A 12,745-nucleotide genomic window follows, 5' to 3' on the forward strand; every position below is an offset into this window, starting at 1 on the left:
AGATATATAGCATTTCTCGCTCTAATTTTAGCTTTTTTTCCACATCTTCTATGCATTTCTTTAATTAAAAAATGTTAAATGTGCCAAAATTCCAAACTTATATGCATAATCTGAGTTATTAATTTCTATCTGCCGCTTCAGTGGTTTAACACGTATCCCTAATTTTTGTTAGTTTTTATCTGATGTTGTTTTCAGCTGCTGGCTCTCTCTCGAAGGAGGACTGCTGTATGCTTTCGTTGGACCTGCGGCTGCTGTTGTCCTGGTAAACACTGACATCAACTTATTTTATTTTCTTAGCAAAGAAAGGCTACTTTGTTTCGATTAGAGTGACAATTTTCTATTTGTTGTGTAGAAAATTTAAAGTTCAATGAATTATTACTGAAATTTAAATATCAGCCGCTATTTAGTCCCGTATTACTCAAAAATATTCTTACTTTGAAGACAAAGGATATTAAATGTGAGAGTGTGGAATTACAGTAATTTCACATTTGTGAAGAATGAGTAAATTTCAATAAATTCTTCCTCGTTGATGTATAGAATTTCATCATGGGTCATTTCGGCTGTATACTATTCTGTATGATCTATGTACTTATTAAGATTGAGAGATCTGCGGGAGCTATCAGCAAAAAAATATATGCCCACATGGCAAAGTTTCCCAGCCTTAGTGCTGCAGACATTTTGGACCAGATATTTCTTTGTTGTGGGAAAGTCTTGCGTATTTTAGGATGTCCAGCAGTGTCCCTGACCTCCTGGATACCAGTGGTCCCCTCCAGTTGACAGAATCAAAGAGGTCTCCAGACATGTCCCAGTGTTCCCGGGGGGCAAACATCACCCCCTGTTGAGAACTCCTGCCATATGTCGTGCACAAGGATTTAAAATTTTTCTTTTGGAATCACAATATAATTCCTTTACATGTGTAATAGTAGGAACACAGAAATTTCCTACCAATTTGCCTTTCTTTCTCTCTCTCGGAATTTATTGATTACAAATCTGTCGTGTCCAACAAATCTTTGAAAAATATAAGGAAGGAAAGAAATGGTCTGAATTAAATACAAAGATCCATATTGCTGTGCAATTAGATCTCTAATTGGAAAATTACCCTTTGGTTTCTTGAAAAATTCATTCAATAAATTAGAGGCTAGTGACATCTTTCTTAATAACTTGGTGTGGCTTTTTTTTCCTTAAAAATTTGTTCTCCCTCCTCCAAATCATAACAGGGAGTAGAAACTGACTGTGATTCACAAGAAAAATAAAATCCAGGCGTGAGTGTTAGAGAAGAGTGTAGGGAAATTGAAACTATTGGACACGTTTTTTGTCTGCTGCATTGAATTTTAGTTAATCAGTTGAATTATTTGTCTGAGCTACTAGGTTAATTTACATATAACCCTAAAATGAAGAAACAGAGTATGTGTGTAATTGAAGGACCAAAGTCTTTGGAGTGGTGATGAATTCCCTCGTGATTAGAGTGTAGATTAATAGAATCCATGGAATACACTTTTTCTCTTGGTTCAAATAATGAAAAGTATAAAGATGAATAAGCCTCTTGATGAAACGGTGTCTTGTCAGGAAGCTGTGAAGAGTGACACTTCCTAAGTCCCCACCTCACATGCTTGGGACCTTCTCTACACCAGCAATAAAACGGATTCCAGCTCTTTATTTCATCTGGTCAAAGTGTTTTGGGGGAAGTGGAAGTTTTCTTTTTTCTTAACTAGTCATCCTGCTTAATTTAAAACAGATTTTTGTGAACTACTAGTTTCAGTGTAAAGGCTTCACCATTTGCGTTGGGGGTGGCACCAAGATTCTGTTGATCATGGAGGGTAAAGGGCAGGAAGGCAAAAAAAAAGAAAATATTTTCCTTGATCATCTTGGTTCCGCATTGGACTGGATTCCTTTATCGGGAAGCACTGGTAGGTTAGAGAACGGGCGGTGCGCCTCACCATCAGCTGCTACAAATAGACCACAGCTCTCTCTACAGCTTTTTACAATTTTGCTTGAAAAAGAAAAATATGTGTGATTTCATTTCAGCTGCATTATGCAAAAGACCTTTAAGTGAGAGTAAGAGAGTGTTAGAAAGAAAATGCTGAGGAGTGTTCAATAGAGCACATTATAAGAATTGGTCTTAGTGTCTGTCCATTTCTTAGAGGATTCTGGTGAGTTGAATAGGCTTTCCCCTTTGTCTAGAAAAGCACGATGTGTTAAAATGCCCCCACCCCACAGGACAATTAGCCACACAGTGTGAGGAGTTTAGGTATTCTGTTCTCCCTGCTGGGGGCAATGACAAATCCTTAGCACCTTCAGCTGCCAGGTCTCCCCCTAACCTCACACGTAGGACAGGACGCAAAATCTTTTGACTCTCTGGCATAGTCTAAAACCCATTTAGCCAATTGATTTTATTCGGGGGGAACTCCGGGGGAAGAATGCCAGGGTGGCATAGTATGGCACCATTTGAAATTTAGGCAACTGAATGTTAATTTCCTCAGTGTTAACTGCAAAGCGTGGAAATTAAATGTCCTTGAAGTGCTTTAAAGCTTTAAAGTAACACACCACTGTTAAATTTTTCCCTGTTTCTTTATGCACTTATGAGATATTTGAGAAGTGCTTCTGATCACTACCGTAGAGAATGTGTAATTCTGTGGTGATTATAAATTGATGAAAGAGGGTTTTCAGGAGAACGAGACTGGATTCCCTTCAATATCATTGAGAGGTCACCCTTTGTTTCTGTTTGACAGGTCAACATGGTGATTGGCATTCTGGTATTTAATAAACTTGTTTCCAGAGATGGGATCCTAGATAAAAAGCTCAAACACAGAGCCGGGTAAGCTGCAAGTGGTGGATTGTGAAGGTTCTTTACAGTGAGTCCCATGCTCCGGTCCCACATCCTCACTGACTGCATTGGACTGTGCCTGGAATTGTGTTCCTGACGAACCAGTGTGTCTGGTGGATTCTGCCACACAGGTTCCGATGTGCTCTTCTTAAGCAATGTGACCCAAATCTAAAAGTAATTAAAGAGGCCATTAAGAAAATCCGGGTTGGTATGTGCCTATTGCTTGTTTGTAAGATAACAAGATTAAATGTCAAGGCTAGACTTAAACTACGTGTCCTTATGTGAGGGTTGCAAAGACCCCCTAGTTTGGGTCACAAACTAAAAGAGGGTAGATTGAACATATTGTCAGTACGGACACAACTGAATCAGGACATGCAAACCTTAGGAGGGCGAAGAGCCTGCATTTTCTTTAATTAATTGTGTCTATCAGAAACATTCTTTACTTGAAGTAATCACTTGCAAAACACGACTCTTATCATATATTTTCATTCTTTATGACATTTTGACTATAACTTTCTAGAAAGAGTTATTCATAATTTCCACTTGCACATTTTAACCACTTGTGAAATTTAGAAAGGCATCTCCTTCAATCTTACACTATTATCATATCACGATGTCTAATGACTTAATGACGTTTCATAAGCAGATTGATAGCAGCTTGTTAAGGCTACGTCATCACCTCACCATACAAATTTGTAGAAACTGAAATAAAATATTAGTGCTTTTGAATTTCCCTTTGTATCTTTTCTTATTAAAAGTTTATAGCTTTCTCCTTTCTCTTTAACTGTACCTCCGTTCAAAACTTACCCTACAATTGTTCTCGTTTCTTTAATAGTTTATGGCATTATTTAATGGTCATAATATCTGATCACCTACTGGTGAGAATTTTAAGTCCTTTGTGTTTTTATAATCTATGTGATGATTTATAAAATAAGATACTCCAGGTGTTTCCCCCCCTAGTATTAGACTAGGTTTAATGGCTTTCAATATAAAAGTTTGAAATCATTCATATCAAACATTAGGACTGCAATGGTGTAATTAAAACATCACTGTCAGTTCCTTCCTGAGAGGGGAATCACTTCCCGTTTGAGACTTTTTTCACTTCAGATGAGTCTCCGTAGCATCTTTAAATAGGCAGACTTGACTTTGTACAAACACTGTGCTTTCTGTACCATTTGAACTTGAAATTTTCACACTATTGCTCTTGTTAGTCTGTCACTTACGGTTGGAATTGGAGCAATAGCTTCTTCAGTTATTTCTTTTAATCATGTAAGAATAAATTGACAATACTGAGTCCTGGGTATAGAAACTCAATTCTGCCACTAACGGTATAAACTTTTGTAATTTTTTTAAAGAAATTGCAGGAGGCTGGTTAGTGATTAGGATAAAGCTTTCAGGTAAAAAAAAAAAAGCTCAGTATCTAGCACTGCAATTTACTACCTGTGTGTGTCTTTGGGCATGTTATTTAATCTTTCTGAAGCTCAGTCTTCTCATCTGTACAATGGGAGTAATAACTCTTGCCTCATAGTAAAGTATATGAAATACAACGTGTATAAAGCATTCGTTAGAGTATCTAGCAAACAGGAGCCACTCACTCCACGAGTGGTGGCTGTCGTTATGATGAAGGAGATGAAGAAGCCAGGCTGGACAGGTTGTTTTCAGAGGACCCCGACTTCTATCAGTCGAGCCTCTGTGACTCCACCATTCATGACATTGAGGTCAGAAAAAGAGATGAGATCATCAGAATGAGTATAATGCTAAGGATTTATTAAATTCGCAGTCAGTATTTTTTTCTCATTTAGTTATTTTATACATTATATCCAGTTTGATTCATGTAGCTCTTTGTAAGAGATAACATAGGTTTAGGAGAAATGATGGAATTGTCACATTATGAATTTAGAAATTATCCATTTCAATCTACATAGTAGTTTTATAATTTTACTATGTCTAAAAATATGCTTAGAAGTTACATTAGTTTTCCTGGCAAAACTGAGTCAAACAGTGTTTTTATGGTTCAAAGGCTGCTGCTAGAGAAATAAAAATGTTGTTAATATATGTTTTAAAAGCAGAATGCTGCTTATGGTCCAAAGCAGAAAGGAACTCAACAGATTAATGTCTCTAGTTTAAAAAAAAAAAATTCTATAATATAAAATGCTATTTTAGTTTAAGTATCTATAGACTGAAATTTGCTCTCTATCCCCAAGTGTAGTAGAAGGAAATTTTTTAGAAGATAATAGTGTTTGAAGCTAATTTTAGTTCACAGAGAAGGAGTGAGAACAATAATAAAGAAAGACCCCAGTGAAGAACAAATAATCTGGATTAACTAAAGAAACATTAAGCCGGAAGCTAATTGGTTACCTTAAAAATTGATCCCCCTAATTGTAAATATTGACCATTTCAGGTTGTTTGAATATACATCTATATCAAGTGTTTTTTTGGAAATGTTATTACTTAGGATCAAATACGGTAACAAGGTGTTCTCCCTCCCATTTTTTCTATTTCTTTGTTCCCTTTCTTCTTTTTATAATCAATTATTAGAAACTGCCAAGCATATAGTTTATGCTCTATAAATATTTATAAAGGAATGAGTGAATGAATATTTAATAAATAATACAAGAGCTTGACAGGTTTTATAATACCCAAACTAGATTAAATTTTTCTAATACATAAAATGTGTTTACCAAGAGGGGATTTATTGCAAATATCAACACATCTTATATAAAATGATAGTCGGAAAGAATGAAAACAAAATAAAATAGCATGTATCTTTTTAGAACATCTCAAACAGAACATTTTCATTTTCTCTCTATTTCTGCAATGGGACTTTCCTATCTACTATTTTAAAATGCTTTATCTTATCTATCTGAAATTAAGGAGACCACCAGGATCTTGTGCAAATTTCATGAGATTCTTCCAAAGGAAGGGGGTCTATTTTTTTTCAGAGAATTTTTTATAGTATTAACAATGAACCAATCAGGCAGAACTAGACAGAATAACCTGGAGAGAGCATGAAATGACGTGTGTTCTGCTGTGGTGCTCTGAGAGGATGTTGCTTACATCTGAACTTAAAGGAAATTCAATTTTTTAAAAGTTGCTAGCACTTTTTGTTGTATAAATGCATAATTGCCCTTATAACAAAGAAACAGCATTTTATTTTTCATTGCAGCAACTCAAGTTAGTATCTAGACTATGAATTCTTTTAATTATATTAATTTCCGTAGTGGTCATATGAACTAGGAAAAAGTATTACATCTCTTTGGTAACCCATATTTCATATTTAACAAGGTGGAAGAGACTCGCCTGAATAGCTAGGGCAGTGGTGCTCATTCTGCTCGTTCATCAGGATAATCTATGGAGTTTTAAAAAATACAGATGCCTGGGTCCCATTACATTCGAGTCTTTGGGGTTGAGTGTGTACATCTGATGTGCAGCCACAGTGGAGGGTACTGGTCTGAGTACTCTTTGAGAGTAGTTCCAAACACACTGGCACACCCATTGAGGTGCTCATGAACCAAACTGGATAGACCGTTGGTTACTTATTATTTTGAAAAGTTTGGTGATGTGGCTACTCCATACATCCCGGTTGAATCAGTAAAGTGAATGCTTTAGTATCATATTCCCCACCCCAATGTCTAACTCTGAAAGTGTTGATTTTTCTCATAGGTCTACTGATTGATGTACTTACTTAATAGCTTTCAGGTTTATTTTCTCATCCAAGCACTATTTCCAAATGTATACACTTTTTAAAAAAGAAACCAGACATTCTGAATTATGAGCTTCTTATGATTTTCTCTGTTGTGCCACTTTAATTACACACATGGTAATGCAACTCCACTATAATATTATGTTTTTAAAAAACCTACTGAGCAAATTTATATTTTAGACATAAAGACTACATGGGAATGGACAAAAGCAGTACACCACAATTATTTCAAGGTGTTTTGAATTTTGATTCAAGTAATTTCTTTCTGGTTTTTCCTAAAAAGATTGTGTTCTAATAAACCAGCCATTTTCAAAGGACTCTTTTCTAAAGCAAAATGTGTGTAAAGTTTTTCTATGCAGTATGACTTTGCTTTTATGATATAATAGATTGAATCTGAATAATTTGAATCTGAATGTACCTGCAAAATCCTCTGGACCAGAATGGACCGTTTAGATGCTATTAGGTTGGAGGCTATGGTGAAATTTCCAGAAAGAATAGCCTGAGCTTAATGACTATGTTAAATGTGTTTTATTAAAGCAGAAAACTATCACTCTTTTTATCAACTAATATTTCATCAAATTTCATCAGCCCCTATATTCAGATCATTCTAAAATATAGAAAATCATTGATGCCCAAAGAAATTTTAAAGTATGAATATGTTAAGATAAAGGCTACATCTTCCACAAATGACTAAAGACCTAAAATATATATCTTCTTATATTGGACTTCTGAGATGTGTGTTTACATTTCAGAAGTTTTAATTGATATTACGTACATTCTGCAAATGGCAATGAAAATCTTTGAAGCCAGGGGTCCTCACGTGTTTGGTTATGAGGGGTCTGAATAAAGGGTTTCACTGTATGTCTACACAAACGCATGCTTATGTTTTATTCAGTGTATTGGGCAACTTTGATCTGTAGACACAAGGGCCATTTATGGTGTAAATGATGGAAATATGCTTCGCATGCAACAAAGGCCCGTCTTATTACAAGGTAAATGTTACAAAAATAATGTGTAGTGTAAATGCATCTTTAAAACGGCTTAGAACATTCATCTTTGATAAATATACTTTTTTTGCATGGAATCGTATTTAAAAGCTAACTTGCAGTAGCAACTTTGTTTTGTTGACAATTCAATATTTTGTTCTTTTTGTGGGTGTTCTGTTTGTTTGCAGTCAGATGAGCGAGCCTCATGGCGGTTTGACGCTCAAATGTGCCAAGTGTGGAGTAGTCTCAACAACAGCTTTGTCAGCCACCACCGCCAGTAACGCCATGTTAGTCCCGATCGTTTACATCCTCTCGTTTCAGATCTCTTACCGTGCATGTGAGAAAATGCTCTGATGGAAAAAAAATAATTTGCTCCTATTAGAGCTAAGAGCATACTTAACTATTTATAATTGGCAACTGCCTTTATAAGTATTGTGGGATTGTCTATAAAAATATAAATAAAACTATCAACTATTGTCTGCTTTGTGGTTTCCAAGTTAATGGCCTTGGTGCCACAGACCAGAATGCTTTGTTGAACGGGGGTTTGGTTGTCGCCAGGAGCGTGACATGTGGCTGCGTGATGTTGCTCTCTCTGTCTCTGGACAGGGCGTCTCTGTGGAGTTCCTGCGTGGTGTTGCCCCTTCTGGCTCTGACGTGGATGTCTGCGGTTCTGGCAATGACAGACAAACGCTCCATATTGTTTCAAATACTCTTTGCCGTATTTGATTCCTTGCAAGGCTTCGTGATAGTTATGGTCCACTGCATTCTTCGGAGAGAGGTGAGAAATATAATTCTTGGGACAGAGAGGAATGATGGTTAGCAGAGTATTTTGCTTCTTGGCAAATATGACCTTTTATTTTAATATCTTGATGTTGAGCTTAAAGCTGGTCTCCTCTAAAGACAATCGTTTGGGAGTCAAAGCTTTGGGAGGCATCAGGGCAAGTTCAGGAGGGCTCCTTGGACTCTGAAAGTGATGATGAAAACAGATGGGACTGTGCAAGGGAAAACGCAGCCACGGGGGCCAAGACCCATGGAGAGCACATGCAAGGAAGGCTATGATGGAGTCACAGGAGTGGATAACTCCTGTAGAGAAGCTGGTGGGTGAGAGGGTAGGGTCTAGTTCATAAACATAAATCAAGGACATGTCTTAAACCCATTCCCTAATAACTTGTGTGTCTACACACAGCATATCTCCATTCCTCAGGCTTAACTAATTTCATTTTAGACAGGAAATGTTGAAGATTAATGAACAGTTCTTTTGTCTCTATACTGAATTGTGGTTAAGATTACTAAAGATGAATGAGTTTGATATGGATGTTTATGCTCAGAAAATACAAAATAATGCACACAGGGGAGCATGATAGTCAGTAATTTTCCCCAAGAACTGTAGATCTAAAATCATAGCGTTTCTCCAGATTGTAGTTGAGGTTGATTGTCAGCAGAGAGGGGAAAAAAGGAGTCATCCTTCATGAGTCGAGACACTAACCTCCACCAGATCCATCCAGAACGGTGATAGATTTCAGACTTGAGCTGTTTAGGGATAAAATGTTGTTTTCCAACTGGTACAAAAATTATTCTGCATGCTTGCAAGCCGTCACACAGTATTTACAAGGTTTATGAGTCATTTTAGCATTTACTCTGGGGATGGTGGTGACTAAAACACACAATGACACAGTGCCATGCTAGTAATTTTGAGAAAACAGTCTACGCTGTCATTTCGCATGATCTAGCTTGTTTGAGAACTTTATTACGATGTGCACATTGCAAAATGACACGCGCAAAATGACACGTGCATATGCGTACACACCGCAGAGTTTTCACAGTGATGTGTGACGATAACCAAAGATTTTTACCTGATTTACCAGATGGAGAGAACAATATTTCTGAGCTACTTTAGAATGATACAGATGTCAGCAATAAACCCACATGTGTATTCTAAGAACATTATATCATGAAAACAAAAGAAGAGTAACTTCACATTGCAAGAGGGGGCGGTTATTTTATCATTTTAAAAATCTGATTTAGCTCACAGTGGCCAAGCCTTACTGTTCCCTCATGACAAATTTCTACCTAGAATATCAGCATTAAGAATCTCCCAGGTATCAAATACTTTATAGACCAAAGGTAAGTAAAAATTAACAGGAAATTGAATAATTTAGGGCTATGTTTTTTTGCAAGTATAACTATTTTGTGGTTCTTCTGCATTAATATTATCTCTAAGATGCTTATGTAACAAAATTGTTCTAAGTGAGTAGACACATGATACATTTTTGACTGATGATTAAGGATGAAAAGTTATGGGTTTTAAGCAAGAAGCATGACATAACTGCATGCAATTTTCAGAAGATATTAATTCTGTAGGTGTTAGAGAGAACAGTGTCCCATCTCGAAATAAGCATCTCTTTTTCTTGAGAAATAGGCTCTCTAGATAGCCTTAGGCTATGACCAAATTATTCAGGTTTTAAAGTGACAGATATTTTGATGGCTAATTATCAAATTTTGCTGCTTACATGAAGAAAAATGTTTGGCACAAAAAGTCATTTCCATCATAACTTTTCCATACTTGCTGATTGGACTAATAACTGTCAAAAGCATGATTTGAGAGTAATTAAATCAAGTCATATATTAAAATGCTTCTGCTGAATTAGGTATCGGTAAATATAAGTTTTCTATACAAATGGGGAATAAAAATATGGATATTGGCCTTGTTCTTGTTGCATTTTCAATGATTAGTTTAAATTGAATAATTTTATAGCTGATATAATTAATAGCAGAGCGCCGTAAGTCTCTTTTATTCCAACACTGAAATGAAAAATAGCATATCCAATATTTCACATTGACTCTTAAAAATACCCTGTAACATTGCTATAAATACACAGGGCAGATTTTGGTTATAGAGTGAGTATCTTTCAGAATTCCGCAGAAAATGTTGTCACTGAAAAACCAAAAGAACCTTGTTTAAAGTGGTTTTGCATATCCCCATGGCCATGTCCTAAGGAGGCCTCACTGGGTTTACAGAAATTCTTTTTGACTTCCTAAGTGTATATTGCCTGACCCTAGCAATGGGCTTATCTTATATTACCTGTAGTCATGCTATCCTGACATTAACTACAGTCCAAGAGAATAGAAGCATCTTTCTGTATCCTCAGTGTCTCCTGCGAACAACATTCCATAAAATGTACCAATGCAAATGGACTGGATAGCTGCCTATAAAGTATGGGGTAGTGACTCAGATCTGTTACTGTACTTCATAATCCCATAGGAGACCTTGGAATACAATTTTATCTTTTCTGCTTTTTTCACTTTAAAATATTTTCTTCACAATAATCCAAGATAATTCATATGGATTTTTCTTTCTTAAAAATGCATAAGTAATGTAAAAAGTATTTCCGTTAATTTAGAGAGAGACTGGATACAGACATAAATATTTCTGTTTCTATGTATTTTTGATGCACACTAACATAACTCGGTTGCTCTCAGTCTTTAACGGTTGTTCCAGTGTGAATTTGAGAGACTTTACCTGTGTTCACTTTGCAGTCTTCCTGTGAAGGGGGTGGGTGTCCACAGGGCAGGAGGAGAGCCTTGCAGCTTCAGGAGAAAAGAAATGAAATACTATAGCTGTGGCGTTTTAAATGGGATGTGTATGGGGCTTAGTTTATTTTAAAAGTGGCTTTGCTTTTACTGGATCCAATTTTAAAATCAAAATCATTTCAGGTCAGGAGGGAAGGGAGAAATGATCATTGTTACCATCAACTCAATTATATTCCACTTTTAAAATAAGCAGATTGATTATTTGCCTAATAATTTGTTGTGACCTCCGGAGCTGACATCTTAATATTTAAGTTTCATAAAATTTGTATTCTTAAAAATACAGTTCCTTCTTCTGGGGCACCTTTTTCTTTTGAATCTCTTTCATATACGCCTCTGACAAAAGAGAAAACAAAAAGAGAGAATAAGAAAAAAAAATTACACCATCTGATTTATCACAACACATTACTTTCAGCAACAAAATCTAGATCTTGGAAGCTAATAAGTATAATACCTAATAAGACAGAATCTAATAGAATACATATAGATGCTTCTTTCATTTATCCATCTTTTATCGATTAGAATTAATTTGCATTAAGCGCATAACGACATCTACTATTTACTATTCTCCACATTGCTATGGAAATTCAAACTATACAAGTTCTGAAACCTTGGAAATAGTTGCTGTTGCTAGGAAACCGCTTTCTTGGTGCTGCACATTCTTCTCATCTCTCCTGTCACTGGCTGTGTCTGGCTCTAAGACAATCTTACAGCTTGATGTCAGAGGGGGAAAAATAACAAGACTGCGATACAAATAAGCTACAATAAAACCCTTTCACTAAATGGAAGGAAAAAACGAAAATGCTTAAATGGATAATTTTGTTGTATCAGCAGGTGAGGATCCTGAGGCTGTTCTGTAGTGACAATAACAGGGCTGAGCTCCTCTTCTCTCTCCCGCCAGCTTGGGCAGGAGGGCCAGGCTGCACCAGATGAGGTCCTAGAATCTTCATCCAAACCCGTGCAGGGAGTTTGTAGCAAAATGCTTAAAATAAACATGAACAGCTTTTCCTTTCTTTTTTTCTCCCACTCCCCTCCACCTTTTTTTCTTTTTTTGCCAATTTCCCATTTCGTTTTAATATTTCCATAAAGAATACAGATAAACAAAATGCTTTATAAGCTCAGGAGACTGAATATATAAAAGAGACACGCATCCTTACCTGTCTAATCTGAAACCAATACTCTCCCCAAATAAACCATTTTTAAAAATAAATCAAGCCAGTAGTGGTGAAATAACTAGACAGCAATGTAAAAAGAGATCATATGGCATATAATATAGTTCAGATGGAAAGTTCTGTGGATCTCCATGCTTGGCTATCTACAAGGAAGTTGGGTGTGACTCCTTGCTATGAAAGGGTGCATCTGTGCCCTCCCTTAAGGCAGGGCTGGAACTTCAGCTGGTCTTTGAAGATAACGGAGTGGGTGATAGAGGACTTCAGAACTTAATGGGTTTCTGAGGGAAAAATGAGGTTGGATGATTGAGGAAGTGAAGGTTTCAAGTGGACGAAGATGGAGAGAGGCTACTGGGCATGTGATTTCCATGGAACGGGGCCTATAGTGAATAGTAGAAAGTAGAGTCTACCCTGGGACCACCTGGGGCACCTGGAGGCGTAAATGTGCAGTGATGTGATCCTGGACACTAGAATG

General features: G+C 36.5%; 1 protein-coding gene across 8 annotated transcripts in view; it reads left to right on the forward strand.

The window, feature by feature from the left end:
* The window catches only part of ADGRB3 (adhesion G protein-coupled receptor B3), a 645,078-nt gene that overhangs the window by 593,366 nt on the left and 38,967 nt on the right, over positions 1 to 12,745 (forward strand). For 4 of the 8 annotated variants that reach the window (XM_014734522.3, XM_070244801.1, XM_003363730.5 and 1 more), the window contains 4 exons: positions 196 to 262; positions 2,730 to 2,815; positions 7,702 to 7,800; positions 8,120 to 8,291. In XM_014734522.3, the coding sequence (XP_014590008.1) occupies positions 196 to 262; positions 2,730 to 2,815; positions 7,702 to 7,800; positions 8,120 to 8,291 (424 nt within the window). The remainder of the gene's footprint in view (positions 1 to 195; positions 263 to 2,729; positions 2,816 to 7,701; positions 7,801 to 8,119; positions 8,292 to 12,745) is intronic. The other 4 variants (XM_023625136.2, XM_070244803.1, XM_070244800.1 and 1 more) reach the window with 1 other exon arrangement.

The sequence above is a fragment of the Equus caballus genome, chromosome 20, assembly GCF_041296265.1.
Source record: "Equus caballus isolate H_3958 breed thoroughbred chromosome 20, TB-T2T, whole genome shotgun sequence".
NCBI classification, from domain to species: Eukaryota; Metazoa; Chordata; class Mammalia; order Perissodactyla; family Equidae; genus Equus; species Equus caballus.